At 43.6% G+C, this 15577-nt stretch overlaps 1 protein-coding gene across 1 annotated transcript in view; it reads left to right on the forward strand.

Moving 5' to 3' along the window:
• The first annotated feature begins 496 nt into the window (after window positions 1-496).
• CHM (CHM Rab escort protein) overlaps window positions 497-15577 on the forward strand; it is a 109894-nt gene continuing 94813 nt past the window's right edge. The window contains exons 1-2 of the mRNA XM_070759747.1: window positions 497-604; window positions 13765-13831. Coding sequence (XP_070615848.1) covers window positions 556-604; window positions 13765-13831 — 116 coding nt within the window. The 5' untranslated portion in view covers window positions 497-555. The remainder of the gene's footprint in view (window positions 605-13764; window positions 13832-15577) is intronic.

The following is a 15577-nucleotide window of genomic DNA, read 5'->3' on the forward strand; positions in this document are numbered from 1 at the left end:
TTTCCACATTTCTAAGAGGTTTGTAAAAGGCACCCTCCCTCTCCAACTCACCTCACAGGGTTGTTGTTGTGAAGAAAATAGGAGGAAAAGAAGTGTTCATCACATTATTTGTAAAAATAATAAAGGCAGAATACAAATTCATAGACTTTATACAACAGAGAACATTTCATATGTTAGCATCCCAAACTGTAGTTACCTAATTCAACAATTCCTCCCTACTGTTGTTTCCTCATAAGACTGCTTTATGGTATGGATGTTTTACTTTTATATATACATTTAAAATATTTTTTAATTTAAACTTTATACTTCAAAAGTTTTTAATATAAAATATATATTTTACTTCATATTTTAATATAAAAAGTTTTAAAATATAAGATATATTAACCATATTTTACTTTACACTTTAATATAAAAAAGCGAACTACACTCCCCACAATGCCCCGCGAAAGACCTTTCCGGTCGCCTCTCCGCCTCGACTCGCTTCCGGCAGCGCTCGGTCGACGCAGAGGCGTCACGTGACAGCGGGTGGAGGAAAAAAAAAATTCCCCTCCCAAGATGGCGGACCATCTGCCTTCCGAGTTTGATGTGGTGGTCATAGGAACGGGTGAGGGAACTCGCGTGAATGTAACGTGCGAATGGCTGGGCGGGGTTTAGGGGAAGCGGTCCCGAGGCTGCAGCGAAGGCAAGTGTTGGCCGGGACTTTGAAAGCCTTGGAAGGGAGGGGAGAAGAAAGCAGCTTTGGATATAAATCTGATCCATTTCCTGCATCGGGTGCAGCCATCACCCCCCGCATGTGGCGGACTACAATTACCTTAATCCCCAGACAAATCCAGATTTGGAAGGGAAGGCGACGCCAGACCAATGGGTTGTCGCTGCACCGTTGAGAGAAAAGGGGGCAGGTGCTGGTGGCTCTTTGGATGATGATGGTGGTGGTAGTGGTGATTAGATTTATGTCCCCCTGGCTTTCCTCTAGGTCACTTTTTTGGCTTTCTTGGGTCGCATTGAGTGAAGAGGAATTGTCTTGGGCCATATATAATGTGCATGAGTGTGTGCTTATAAATAAATAAACATTTAAATCTATCATCTGTCTGTCGGTCTATCATCTTATCTATCTATCTATCTATCTATCTATCTATCTATCTATCTATCATCTGTATATCTGTATATCTGTCTATCTAACATCTGTATCTGTCATCTATCTCTTTCATCTGTCTGTCTATCATCTATCATCTTATCTGTATCTTATCTATCTATCCATCCACCTACCTATTATCAATCATCTGTCTGTCTATCTGTCTATCATCTGTTTTCTGTCTGTCTGTCTGTCTAATTTAGCCATCCATCTATGTACACTGTCCATCCATCCATCTACCCATACACACACACACACATACACAAACAGAATTGGAAGGGACCTTGGAGATCTTCTAGTCCAACCCCCTGCTTAGGCAGGGAACCCAATACAATTTCAGACAAACAGTTATCCATTCTCTTCTTAAAAACCTCCAGTGCTGGAGCATTCACAACTTCTGGAGGCAAATCCTTTCACTGATTAATTGTTCTCACTGCCAGGAAAATTGCTCCTTAGTTCTAGGTTGGTTCTCTCGTTGATATGATCTTGCTGTAGGTGCTTGTACTGGTTTTCATTTACTCTGTTCTCTCATAGCAAAGAGGTGGGGCTGGTCTGGGCAGAAAAAGAGTGACTTTAGTTCTAGTATAACATTTAACGCTGTCAATGAACTTCATTGATTACTGTTTCTGACATTGGGCAGGCACATTTAAGAACCCTTAGTAATTGTCTTCCTAATGATAATTCTAACAGTATAAGAATATAATCAATTTAAAAGAAAACTCTTTGTCTCAGTGTCTACTCCTGGTAAGGGCTTGTGAGTAAGTTACCTGCAGTTTTCTTGGCAAGATTTTCTGACGTCGTTTGCCATTGCCTCCTTCCTAGGGCTGAGAGAAAGGGACTGGCCCAAGGTCACCCAGCTGTCTGAGGCCTGTGTCTTAAGAACTCATAAACAGCATCAAGTTCGCTTTCCAGTAGATATGTCTTGCCTTTTTCCATTGCTGTTGCTGTTCTGGGAGTGTGTGTGTGAGAGAAAAGGAGTGGTCCAAAGTCACCCTCACCCAAGTGGCTTTATGTCTAAAGCAGGATTAGAATTAATGATCTCTAGATTATTAGTTTGTTAATTTACCACTGTTGTGATTCAGCCTGAGGCTGCTCAGGGACCAGCTGTGTCTCTGCTGGCTCCATGCCCGGAGGAGGATGACAGCGCAGAGGAGGGGGCTGAACAGTCAGACGGGGGAGAGGAGAGTCAGGAATGGGATGAAGGAGAACAGCATGAGAGCCCCGGGGGGGGCTCTCCCCAGCCAGTAGCTTGGAGTCATTAGGTGATGACGCACAAGCTGTCATTGACATGAGACAGAGACGTTCAGAGCAACGAAAGGAGCAGTTAAAGAAATATTATCACCATTGAATTAGAAACAGCTGGGTTTGGGTGTGGTCCTCATCAGCAGGATTTAAAAGGCAGGCAAGGCCTTGAAGCCATGTGGAGTGTTATCAATTGGAGTTGCGGAGACCTGTTTTGATTCTCAGCGTCTCTGATCTTGGCTTGTGGCCTAGCAGTCTGGAAGACTCGTGGGAGGCGTCTGTTTGCTATCTACAGCTTTGTCTTGGCAGCAAGAATCTGGTATTGCTTCATGGACTATTCCCTTCGTGTATATATTTGAAGTTCCAGCGTTTTTCCTGTTTGTAAGGACATTTTCTGTCACCTGTGTTTTCCTTGAATTATATAAACTGCCTTTGCCTTTTACCAGTGTGTCTGGATTCTCTTTTTGGGTTGGTATTAGCTTCTGGAGTGACCCAGACAGAACAACCACTATACCCAACAGGCCCTCCAAGGGAAGTGGTTTGCCATGGCCTTCATCCATTTCCATAGTTTTCCTGGAGCTGAGATGGAGGGACTGGTCCCATGGCAAGTTTAGAACTTAACAGTCTCTTCGTTTCTTTAATTGCTGTATCAAACTGACTCTCCTTGCCTTCAAGTCCCTCTTGAGCTCTAGTGACTGAGTGGACTAGTCCCTGCAGTTTCCTTGATATTTTTTGTAGAAATGTTTTGCCGCTGTCTTCTAGAGATGAGAGCGAAGGACTGGCTCAAAGTCTCCCAACTGGCTTTGGGCCTAAGGCAGGACTAGAACTCAAAGCTTGGATTTGTGTTTGCTCGTGGGACTAACAGAACCTTCTGGGCATTTGGTGGGGAGTGAAGAATAGGATGGATACATTGGATGGATAAAACAAAGCCTCATACAATTCAAAATCCTTAGTTTTCTTGTCCATTGCTGGAAAACACGCCTTTTCTTTCTGTAACCGCATTTAGCACATTTGCTGTAATTGCTTTTCCTGTTGGGTCTGTAAGCACTGCAGATGCAAGTTCTTTTTATTTTATTTTATAGCTAATATGGATGCTGAATGATTTAAGGATTTCAAGCCAGGTTAAATAAATCCATCAAATGCATGCAGTAAAGTGAAATAAAACTTTTTAAAATTAAAATTATTTGCATTTCCAATTATTTATTTATTTGTCCACACTTAAAAACAACAACAACTGGATCTATACTCTGTAAACTGTTCAGCATGCAGTTCTTTGCAGACATTAACAGAAGCCAGACATACCATCCAGATGAATAATGCTATTATCAGTAGCTAGCCTGGCTATAGAAAAGCTCTGAGCTAAGATTGCCTGACAAAGACTGTCTAACACATTAAGGTATGGCTTATTTTGCCAAATGTTATTGAATAAGCCACACCTGCAGTATGCTTCACTAAAATCAATTAAAACATTTCGGGTTTTACATGCTTTGTGAATGCAGATAATTGTGTTTCATTCAAACTTCAATAAACCACAAGTTAAAATGGAATGTCTTGTTCACTCTCTCCTTTGTCAGGGACTATATTTATTTATTCCTAGTCCTTTATTCTTTTCTCTCCCCCCCCCCTTTAGCTACCTGCTTAGTTCTGAAGTGCTTGTGCTCATTTACATATTTATTTTCCCTTCATGAAAATATTCATGATTTTCCCTTCATGAAAATATTCAAATATGGCAAATTTGTAGGGTCTGTCATGCATGAAGATTATTGCTGTTCTGAAAGTACCACGAGGTACTATGATTGAGTTTCTTCATTGTTTTCTTTAACTATGGTTTCTTGAGTCTCAATTGGATGAGTTTGGGTGTCAAACTTGGGGTGGGCAGGACAGGGTGGGTGTGGCCAGCTTGACATCACTCATGTCAAGGTGCCTGTGGTGGCCCAAGCACTCTGCCAGCAAAAACGGGCTCCTTAGCTCCATTTTTGGCTGTGGCAGCTTCCTGCAAACTCTGTTAGTGAAAACTCCCTTTTTGCTGGCAGAGATATCGCAAGCTGGTCCTTTGCTATTTCCAGGACAGCCCCCGTGGCCCACATCTGGCCCCTGGGCCTTGAGTTTGACACTCTTGCTCTAAATCATAAACCATGGTGACTAATGTTTACAGCGCGATAAGAAATGTGTACTAGGGTTTAGCCCAATATATCAAACCCAGCCTATAGGACTGTGATTTTGAATATGCAGTGATACCTCGTCATACAAACTTTTTGAGATACAAACCCGGGTTTAATATTTTTTTGCCTCTTCTTCCAAACTATTTTCACCTTACAAACCCAAGCCTCCGCCACTGGGATGCCCCGCCTCCAGACTTCTGTTGCCAGCGAAGCGCTTTTTTTGCGCTGCTGGGATTCCCCTGAGGCTCCCCTCCATGGGAAACACCACCTCTGGACTTCCGTGTTTTTGCGATGCTGCAGGGGAATCCCAGCAGCGCAAAAATGGGCACTTCGCTGGCAACAGAAGTCCGGAGGTGAGGTTTCGAGGACTTCCGTGTTTTTGCAATGCTGCAATTTCGCTGAGGCTCCCCTCGCTGGAAACTCCACCTCCAGACTTCCGTTGCCGGCGAAGCACCTGTTTTTGCGCTGCTGGGATTCCCCTACAGCATCACAAAAACACGGAAGTCTGGAGGTGGGGTTTCCCATGGAGGGGAGCCTCAGGGGAATCCCAGCAGTGCAAAAACGGGCTCTTCGGCTGGCAAAAGGGGTTGAGCTTTGGGCTTGCACGCATTAATCGCTTTTCCATTGATTCCTATGGGAAAAATTATTCACCTTACAAACCTCGTCCCAGAACCAATTAAGTTCGTAAGACAAGGTATCACTGTATATTCAAAATGCATTCAGTATGTTTCAAACAATAGATAAACTATGCCAACTGGGTTTAAATTGTGCTGTAAGTTACAGCTGCCAGATGTGGACAATATCAGGGTATCTAGCCTACAAGAGGAGGTAGACTTATTCTAAATTAGACTGAAAAAAAAATAATGGCAGGGCTGAAGGTTAAGGAGATTAGCAGGTCCAGAAATTGATGTTTGCTGCAAAAGCCTGTGCATTCAACATTCAATTCAGATAAAAATTAGCTTCAATACGTGTTTATAGGATACTGTTCCTTTTTTCAGTATATGGTAGTTTGTCATGGACCAACTAATCGGCATCTGATTATTGAGATTTCAGTTTAACAAACAAACAAATTTCTGGATTTTAAAGCTTTCTCTAAAGGTTATGTTAGCCCAAGATCAGGAAACACTTGGTTCAGACTCCTACTTCATATATAAAGTTTATTAGGTGTCCCTGAATGAGGAAAACTACACCAACTGGCTCAAATGTCTTCATATGCAGAAGGGAAAGCTAAAAACATTCTTGAATTCAGCTCAATTCCTTGTGACTCTATTGTACACAATCTTCCAGTTATTTTGACAAAAATGCAGAATTACCTGGTGGTAATTACCTTCCTCCTCCAACTTTGTAAATTTAGTTTACAACACTAGTATCGTAGTTCTTGATAGTCTCCAGTGCAGTACTAATCAATACTGATACCTTTAGCTTTTGTAGGAAGGTTAGCACCTACCTTTCTCCTAGGAAAATGAGATATTTTAGGAAATACTGAAAGGGCAGAATATTTTCCCTAAAAGGGAGGCAGAAGCTCAGCTCCCCTCTTTGTCAATGGGCCATTAAGACCTGGGCCATTCTATTCTACATAACAAAGATCTACCTCCTTCAGGCACAGCTATAATAGGAATTGCCCAAAGCCCTTTGATTACCATATTTTTCAGAGTATAAGATGCACCGGAATATAAGACGCAGCTTAGTTTTGGGGGAGGAAAATAGAGAAAAGAATCTGCTTGCCAGGTATTCATCTGGCTAGCATCTTTGGTCTGGTCAGCTTCAGCACATTCTTTTATCCCCTGGCTAAGGGCTTTTTTAAAAATTATTCTGAGAGAGTAACAATGAAAGAGCTTGCAAGCCAGTAAGAGCCGGGAACATCATTAGAACAATCTGAGCAAGTAGGGAAATGGAAATAACCCTGCAAAGACATAGGGCTTGGAAAACATTCTTCTTTGCAGAGAGTAACAATGAAAGAGCTTGCAAGCCAGTAAAGAGATGGGAAGATTGATAGCACCTGGTTAGGACTGGAAAGAAACATTTGGAGCAAGTTAGACCAATGGAATAAAAAACTGCAAAGACTTAGGGCTTGAAAACCTTCTTCACAGAGAGTAACAATGAAAGAGCTTACAAGCCAGTAAGAGCTGGGAACATTGTTAGCACCTAGTGAAGGCTGGAAAGAAACATTTGGAGCAAATAGAGAATGAAAAAAAAATCAAAGATAGGTTTGGAAAACATTCTTCACAGAGAGTAACAATGAAAGAGCTTGCAAGCCAGTAAGAGCTGGGAACATCGTTAGCACCTGGTTAGGGCTGGAAAGAAACTTACTCAGAGCAAGTTAGAGCAATGAAAAAAAACCTTGCAAAAACTCAGGGCTTGGAAAACATTATTCGCAGAGAGAAACAATGAAAGAGCCTGCAAGGTAAGAGCTGGAAAGATCGTTAGCAGCTAGTTAGGGCTGAATAAAAGTAAATATTTTCAAGGCCCTCTTTTTGACTTGTGCAGTATACAGGTCTTCAGTGGAAGGCAGGTTGACAGTAATTGTTTTTTTCTGCAGTTCTAATTATCCTCCGAAATCTGGGTCTGTCTTGTTGGATTGCAGAACTGAACCAGACAGTTATAAAGGTGCAGATGACAGACTCAATAATTCCTCTGTAGAACTGTATCAGCAGCTCCTTGGACAGTTTGAGGATGGTTAGAGGAATTGTAGAATGTAATCAAATGAATTGAGGAACTTTATGCAGGAGCACAAAGCAAGCCAGGTCTTACGAAAGCATCGGTGAACGTGAAAAATAATCTGTTTCAGTAAGAAATAAATAGAAATAAATAGCCATCATCAAAGCAGTTAATTACTCCAGTTTGGATAAGAACACCAGTTCATATTTTGTGTTTCTAGTAAGGCGATTTTTATTTATTTATTTATTTATTTATTTATTCATTCATTCATTCATTCATTTATTAATTAATTAGATTTGTATGCCGCCCCTCTCCGTAGACTCGGGGCGGCTCACAACAGAATAAAACAGTTCATAACAAATCTAATAATTTACAATTTAAAATATTTTAAAAAAACCCATTATTAAGCAGACATACCTACAAACATACCATACATAAATTGTATAGGCCCGGGGGAGATATCTCAGTTCCCCCATGCCTGACGGCAAAGGTGGGTTTTGAGGAGTTTACAAAAGGCAAGGAGGGTGGGGGCAGTTCTAATCTCTGGGGGGAGTTGGTTCCAGAGAGTCGGGGCCGCCACAGAGAAGGCTCTTCCCCTGGGGCCCGCCAACCGACATTGTTTAGTTGACGGGACCCAGAGAAGGCCCACTCTGTGGGACCTAATCGGTCGCTGGGATTCGTGCAGCAGAAGGCGGTCTCGGAGATATTCTAGTCCGATGCCATGAAGGGCTTTATAGGTCATAACCAACACTTTGAATTGTGACTGGAAATTGATAGGCAACCAATGCAGACTGCGGAGTGTTAGTGTAACATGGGCATACCTTGGGAAGCCCATGACTGCTCTCGCAGCTGCATTCTGCATGATCTGAAGTTTCCGAACACTTTTCAAAGGTAGCCCCATGTAGAGAGCGTTACAGTAATCGAACCTCGAGGTGATGAGGGCATGAGTGACTGTGAGCAATGACTCCCGGTCCAAATAGGGCCGCAACTGATGCACCAGGCGAACCTGGGCAAACGCCCCCCTCGCCACAGCTGAAAGATGTTTCTCTAATGTGAGCTGTGGATCGAGGAGGACGCCCAAGTTGCGGACCCTCTCCAGGGGGTCAATAATTCCCCCCCCCCCAGGGTGATGGATGGACAGATGGAATTGTCCTTGGGAGACAAAACCCACAGCCACTCCGTCTTATCAGGGTTGAGTTTGAGTCTGTTGACACCCATCCAGGCCCAACAGCCTCCAGACACCGGCACATCACTTCCACTGCTTCGTTGATTGGACATGGGGTTGGTTGTACACAAATGTATCTTTTTTTTTTGAAAGATAGATTACTGCTAGATGGCCTATGTTTCGCTGCAATTAAATTTGGGAAACATTAAAAAAAAAGGAAAAAACCACAATTCCTTCTGTACCCATTTTAACCAGAACCTGAGAGGATCCATTAGAAATGGAGACCTCAGGCTGCATCTTCTGATAACATTCAAGTATTTTGCCGAGCTACATGGATTCTGTAGGGTCTTTTAGCCCAATGTCTTTGGCCAAGCATTTGTGGCTTAATAAACAAATTATGATTGAAACACAGCATAGTTCTCTCTGATGTAAACCTCAGAGTCAGTGCTGTTTTTGAAATATGGACTGGGAATGGTGCCAAGTTTGATTCTGTATTTTCATCTTTGCATCACAGTAGACCTCTCAGTTCTTCATCCTAACTGGGATATTATGCTAGTTAACGGTTGTTAACTTATAACCTACGCTTTGTCCCAACCTGAAAGGTGTTTGTGGTTTCTGACTGTATGTCAAACTAAGTCTCTTCTCTCTGTTTTTCCCATCTAAAAAAGTAGTTTTATATATTAAAAAACCCCACCAAAGCCCAACCACTGTAAATTTTCTGGTTCCATGCAATTTTCCCCTTCTTTCTGTTTCTGATCTTCGCTAGTTATAAATAACACATGGAATGACTTTCAAGGTAGAAGGCAGGAATCCATTTTGAAATATTCTATAAAATAAAGGGTGATTTATTGCTCCCTGTGATTTTGGCTGAAAGCATTTGGGCTTCGCCCAGTCATCAGAGTCCTGTCAGAGGAAGCTGTTATTTATTGGTTGCTATGCCAGGAATGGTGGTGATAGTACTTTATGTTTATCTTATGTAAGTATAATGTTAAGAAAAATCAATTCCAAATACTAATACGATTTTTAAAATGTATCATGGCACACTAGCCAAACAGAGACACTGGGGCATCTAGGAAAGCTGGTTTCTTTTAACCCCCTGCTTAGTTTAATGGCTTTGAATGTTTTGAGGTGTAATCTTTTGCCAGTTCTTTGATATTTTGTGTTCCAATGTTTAACATTAAATTGGGCTTTTATCCAGCCCCCAGATTATCAATATCACTGATCATTTTCAGGAGTTTTCTAGCCAGAATCTGAACAAAACCTGTGTGTTCAGCAGTTGTTACAGCACTCTATGTAAAGAAATGTTTGATAGCATTGCCCCAGGATGTAACATTCACACCCTTTCTTAGTGTTAACATTCACAACAGGAGACTCATTTCAGTTTCTTCCTGTACTGTAAAATAACAGCATTTAGGATTCCCTGAGGCGGCAGCCATGGTACGGAGTGGAGTCTGGGGAATTGCATATAAGGAATTTTTGCAAAGGAGCAAAGGAAGATTTATAACACAAGGTAGTCCCATTTTGACCATGTGCCCACAAGATGCTGCAGAACAGGGCTCCCTCCATTGTTGGCCACTTTAAGACTGATGGGCTTCAACTCCATGCTGGGTGAGGAATTCTGGGAGTTGAAGTCCACAATTTATAAAGTGGCCAAGGTTGGAGAATCCTACTACAGTATAGAACAAAGTTTATTTACTGGAGGTCGAGTTTCAGCACCTTGGATAGTTCCATGTATACAACTTCCTGCAGCTATTCAGACTTGGTTGGAAGTTAAAATTTTCCTATAACATCTCCCAGTTGATTTATTTTGGCATTTTATGTAGAAATCTTTATTTTTCCAATAAATATAACATACAAAAGCCAGAGGTACTTATAAATCAATTTCAGGGTTTTTTTGTGATAAGCTGGTTAGAGTAGGTGAGAATATACCTGGCACCCATCCCTTCTTTCGGTTTACACATCATACTGAATCACAGTTTGGTTTAACTATAGGCAGTTGAATAGCCACAATGTCTGGGACTCCATGAACATTAACCCAAGAGTATGAATTGTCCAGATTGTTTTTCCTCAGTGGAACATTGTTTTCATGCAAGGATGAACAATAATTTTGACAAATTAAGCACATTTGGAGTTTTGAGAGTGTTTTATTTGCATTCTCACAAGAAGATGTATCCAACTGCAAATAAGACATTTACTAAAAATAATAGAATAGAATAGAATAGCATTTTTATTGGCCAAGTGTGATTGGACACACAAGGAATTTGTCTTGGTGCATATGCTCTCAACGTACATAAAATAAAATATACATTTGTCAAGAATCATGTGGTACAACACTTAATGATTGTCATAGGGGTCAAATAAGCAATGAAGAAGCAATATTAATAAAAATCTTAGGATATACGCAACAAGTTACAGTCATACAGTCAACATGGGAGGAAATGGGTGATAGGAATGATGAGAAAAACTAGTAGAATAGAAGTGCAGATTTAGTAGAAAGTCTGACAGTGTTGAGGGAATTATTTGTTTAGTAGAGTGATGGCGTTCGGGAAAAAACTGTTCTTGTGTCTAGTTGTCTTGGTGTGCAGTGCTCTGTAGCGACGTTTTGAGGGTAGGAGTTGAAACAATTTGTGTCCGGGATGTGAGGGGTCAGTAAATATTTTACCCGCCCTCTTTTTGACTCGTGCAGTATACAGGTCTTCAATGGAAGGCAGATTGGCAACAATTGTTTTTTCTGCAATTCTGATTATCCTCTGAAGTCTGTGTCGGTCCTGTTGGGTTGCAGCACCAAACCAGACAGTTATAGAGGTGCAGATGACATAATAATAATTATGAGGTTTTTCTTCCTCCCTTTATAATCTGCAAAGATGCTTTCTAGCACCCTCCCAATTTCTCCTGGTCATTTTTGGAAGATGGGTTAAGTCAGTGTTTCCCAACCTTTTTTGAGCCACGGCACATTATTCGTATTTTCAAAATCCTGGGGAACACTGAAAGGAGGGGGGGGGGCGGGCTAAAGAAAAGTTTGGACAAAAACCCCCTCTCTTCCTCCTTTTCGCTCTATTTCTCCCTCTTTCTCTCTTTTCCTTCCTTCCCTTCATTCTCTCTCTCCATCCCTCTTTCTTTCTTTCTTCCTCTCTTTTTTGCTCTCTTTCTCTCTCCCTCCTTCCCTTCCTCTATGTCTTTCTCTCTCCCTTGCTCGCTCTCTCTGTCTCTCTTGCTATCTCTTTCTTGCTTTTTTCTCTCTCTCTTGCTCTCTCTCTCTCTTTCACTGTCTTGCTATATGTCTCTTTCTTTCTCTTTGCCTCTCTTGCTATCTCTCTTTCTCTCTCTGTCTCTCTTGCTATGTCTCTCTTTCTTTCTCTTTCTCTCTCTCTCTGTGCCTCTCTTGCTAAGTCTCTCTTTTTCTCTTGCTATGTCTCTCTTTCTTTTTCTCTCTCTCTGCCTCTCTTGCTATGTCTCTCTTTCTCTCTCTCTTTCTCTATCTCTCTTTCTCTGCCTCTCTTGCTGTCTCTCTTTCTTGCTCTGTCTCTCTTTCTCTGCCTCTCTTGCTATGTCTCTCTTTCTCTCTCTCTCTGCCTCTTATATGTCTCTCTTTCTCTCTCTCTCTCAGCTGACTGCAAGCGGGAGCCCTGACGGCGGCAGCTGGACATGGTGCTGGACACCGTATATGCCAGGCACGCAGCGCCAGCATGTACGACGTCCAGCAGAACGTCCAACCGCCACCGTCAGGGCTCCCACTTGCAGTCAGCTGAGAGAGAGAGAGCGAGCGATCCCTCTTGCCGCCGCCATCTCCCCCGACTGCCTGCGGCCGCTGCAGCCACCCCCCCCCGCTCCCATCGGACACTTGCCGTCGACGAAAGAGGAGCTCCAGCTGGGCGGGGTGTTGCCGGTACTTCCGTCCTGGGGCTCCCGCTCGCAGCTGTCCCCCGCCTCCTGCTCGATGCCGCGGTTTTCGGGGCTCTCCTGCTGGGCCCCAAAGAAAGAAGGCGGGAAAAAGGTGCGAAGAATGGAGCTCTCCTTCTTCCTGCCTTCCTTCTTTGGGGCCCAGCAGGAGAGCGCCGAAAACCGCGGCATCGAGCAGGAGACAGCTGCGAGCGGGAGCCCCAGGACGGAAGTACCGGCAGCGCCCCGCCCAGCTGAAGCTTGGCGGCACACCTGGCCATGTCTCGCGGCACACCAGTGTGCCGCGGCACACCGGTTGGGAAACGCTGGGTTAAGTAGTAATAACACACAAGTTATTAGCTGCAACCCCACATGAACATCATTTTTTTCTTCAAAAAAAGGGGGATAGGATCTACAAGTATTTTGTGAATATTTTTTTAATTTTTTTAAAATTTTATTGAACCGACAAAAAACCCTTTTTATTAAGTGAGTGTGAATGCTTCTCATTCACATCCAGCAAAGTCTTTCAACCTTATCTGGCTTAGAGAGCTGCCAGGCTGATATCTTCAAAACTTTGCAAGAGGTCTCTGAGAGTCACAACCCAATTAAGGAAACTAATTGTCTCCTACAACTTCCCTTCCCGTTTTGCTCCTCTTTTATTCCCTATGGGAGGGGCCATTCATCCCCCACCTGTGGCCTTACCCCAAATTTGATCCCATTTCCTTAGCCAAGGGGTAAGTAAAGTTGGCTCTTCTATAATATGTAGACTTCAACTCCCAGAATTCCTGAGCTAGCATGATTGGCTCCAGCTATTTGTTTGCCTCACTGATGTCTGACTCCAAAGGCAGCTGATAACTGTCATACTGCCCTAGCCCCATCTCTGCCTCGGATGCAGAACACTCATCAGAGCTTTCGCCAGACTCCAGAGCTGGCCCATGTCCCCTACCCCGCACCAATCTCCTCACTGTCCAAATCTGTTGCCAGCTCTGCTGGCCACTATCAGACCACAACATATATAGAGAAAGGCTACCTTAACACACGAAGATCCTTCACCAGGCAAGTTATGCTTTTGAATAGATCTGTATGCAGTTTTGTAAATATAGGTTGCTCAGTTTTGGAGTTCTCACATTGAACTGGATAACTGGTTCCTCTCCCTTACTACTTAGGTTTTGCCACCCTCTCTTCTCCCTGTCTCTTTCTCCCAGGAATTTATTTGTACTAAGTTGGATAATCTTTGAAATTCAAAGCTTGACAATCCGTTTGAAATTCTAGTTACAAACTGCATTCTACAACTTGATGTCTAACTGCCTCTAATCAATGTCTTCTCTCTCTCTCTCTCTTTCTTTCTTTTATACTGTGAAGCACTTTCCTTTTATTGCCTCCAGCAGTATCCCACCTATTGCCTTTTATTGCTTCAGGTGATATTCTCATGTATGAATCATTTGAAGTTGTATCCTCTCCCAGGTAAAAGGATTAAGGACCATTTATCATAACCTATTTAATTAAGACCTTGTCTCTTTTTGTAGGCTTACCCGAGTCTATTGTTGCGGCAGCATGTGCCAGGAGTGGACAACGAGTTCTTCATGTCGATTCGTAAGTCCTCCCATCAATGTAAATTGTGGCTATAGGTCAGCATTTCCCAACCATGGGAACTTTGTAATGCGTGGACTTTTAGCACCCCAGGAAGTGGAAGTCTAAACTTTCTTAAAGTTCTCACATTTGGGAAACACTTCTATAAGTCCTAACAACCATTGATTGACACGAGTTGTTGATTCTTCCAGAAAGATAGGCAGCTTTCTTTCTTCATTCACATCTTCTAGGTCAGTGATGGCGAACCTTTTCTGGTTCATGTGCCAAAAGGGCGTATGTGGGAATGCCAGCATGCATGTACGTGCCCACAACCCTTCCCTCCCCCCTGAATTCCTACTCCCTCCCCCATGCTGCCTCTGAAGACTGGTAGGCAGTGATGGGCTCCTACTGGTGTGGTTCAGAGAGCTGCACTGGCATGAACCCACTGATTTTCGACGATTTTTTTTTTAATGGTGTCTCTATTTGGAAGAAGCCCTCCTGCCCGCCCTTGTCTTAACACTGACCTTTATTCTTCATTTGAAACACTGCCTTTCTAAAAGCCAAAAATCAGCTGGCCAGTGTGTGCATGCACTCTGGACCTGACACAGGACAAAGTCTCGCGTGCCCCCCCCCCATATGGCTCCGCGTGCCACCTGGGGCACGTGTGCCATTGGTCCGCCATCATGGTTCTAGCAGTTAAGATAGATGTCTGGAGAATGTGACTGAAAACTACAGTGATCCCTCGCCACTTCGCGGTTCACCTTTCACGGCTTCAGTGCGTCGCGGGTTGCTGAAAGACCCAGAAGAGAGCGTGGGTGGCGGCGGTTTTGTCCGAGTCGGACCTTCTCCCCTAACCCGAGCAGTAACGAATGGAAGGTAGGCTGCTTTAAAGGCTTGCAGCTGAGTTAGCCGGTCCTGGCGGTGGTGGTGGTGGGGCTGGGGCTAACTCAGCAGTGCGCCTGCCTTGCCCCTGCCAAAGCGACACTTTGCTGCTGGTGCAGAGCTTCTGGGAGCCCCTCGCGAGGATTCCCCTGCGAGAGAGAGACGGAGGCAGAGAGACGAGAGGTAAAGCAGGGGAGGGAAGTGAGAGGCAGTGTGTGTGGGAGAGAGAGAGAGAGAAAATCCTGATTTTTGTTTATACTGGGTGGTCCTCCAACGTAACCCCCGCAATAAAGGAGAGATCACTGTATTCCAAATCTCTTCTTATTTAACCAAGTTGGATTAGGAGAGGGTGTAGTATAGGGCTGTCAAACTCAATTTCATTGAGGGCCACATCAGGGTTGTTTGACTTTCCAGGGGGGGCGTGGAGGGGTTTGTATGTGGACGGCTCGACACCTCTTGTCTCGGGGCGGGGGGGGGGGCTTGTGGTGGCCTGAGCACTCTGCCAGTTAAAACGGGCTCCCGAGTTCCATTTTCGGCTGCGATCCTCTGCCAGCGAAAACGGAGTTTGGGAGGGGAGCTCCGTTTCCACTGGCACAGGCACCATTGGCCAGTCCGTTGCTGTTCCTAGGGCAGCCCCATGGGCCACATCTAAGCACCCTTCGAGCCAGATGTGGCCTGCGGGAAAGGAAATAGCAATGGAATGCCAGTGCTCTTCATTATTTTTAAAGCTCCTTTGTTGATTTGACAGCTCTATATGTTTGTTTTTAAATCGGGAGAAAAAAGTGTAATTCCTAACACTTTTTTTCCATCAGAGTTGGGAAGAAAAAGTGTTAAGCTTTAAATTGTGCTAAGCAATATCTTAACAGTTTACTTTTCTCTATTAATAGG

Source organism: Erythrolamprus reginae, chromosome 8, assembly GCF_031021105.1.
Source record: "Erythrolamprus reginae isolate rEryReg1 chromosome 8, rEryReg1.hap1, whole genome shotgun sequence".
Taxonomy (NCBI): domain Eukaryota; kingdom Metazoa; phylum Chordata; class Lepidosauria; order Squamata; family Dipsadidae; genus Erythrolamprus; species Erythrolamprus reginae.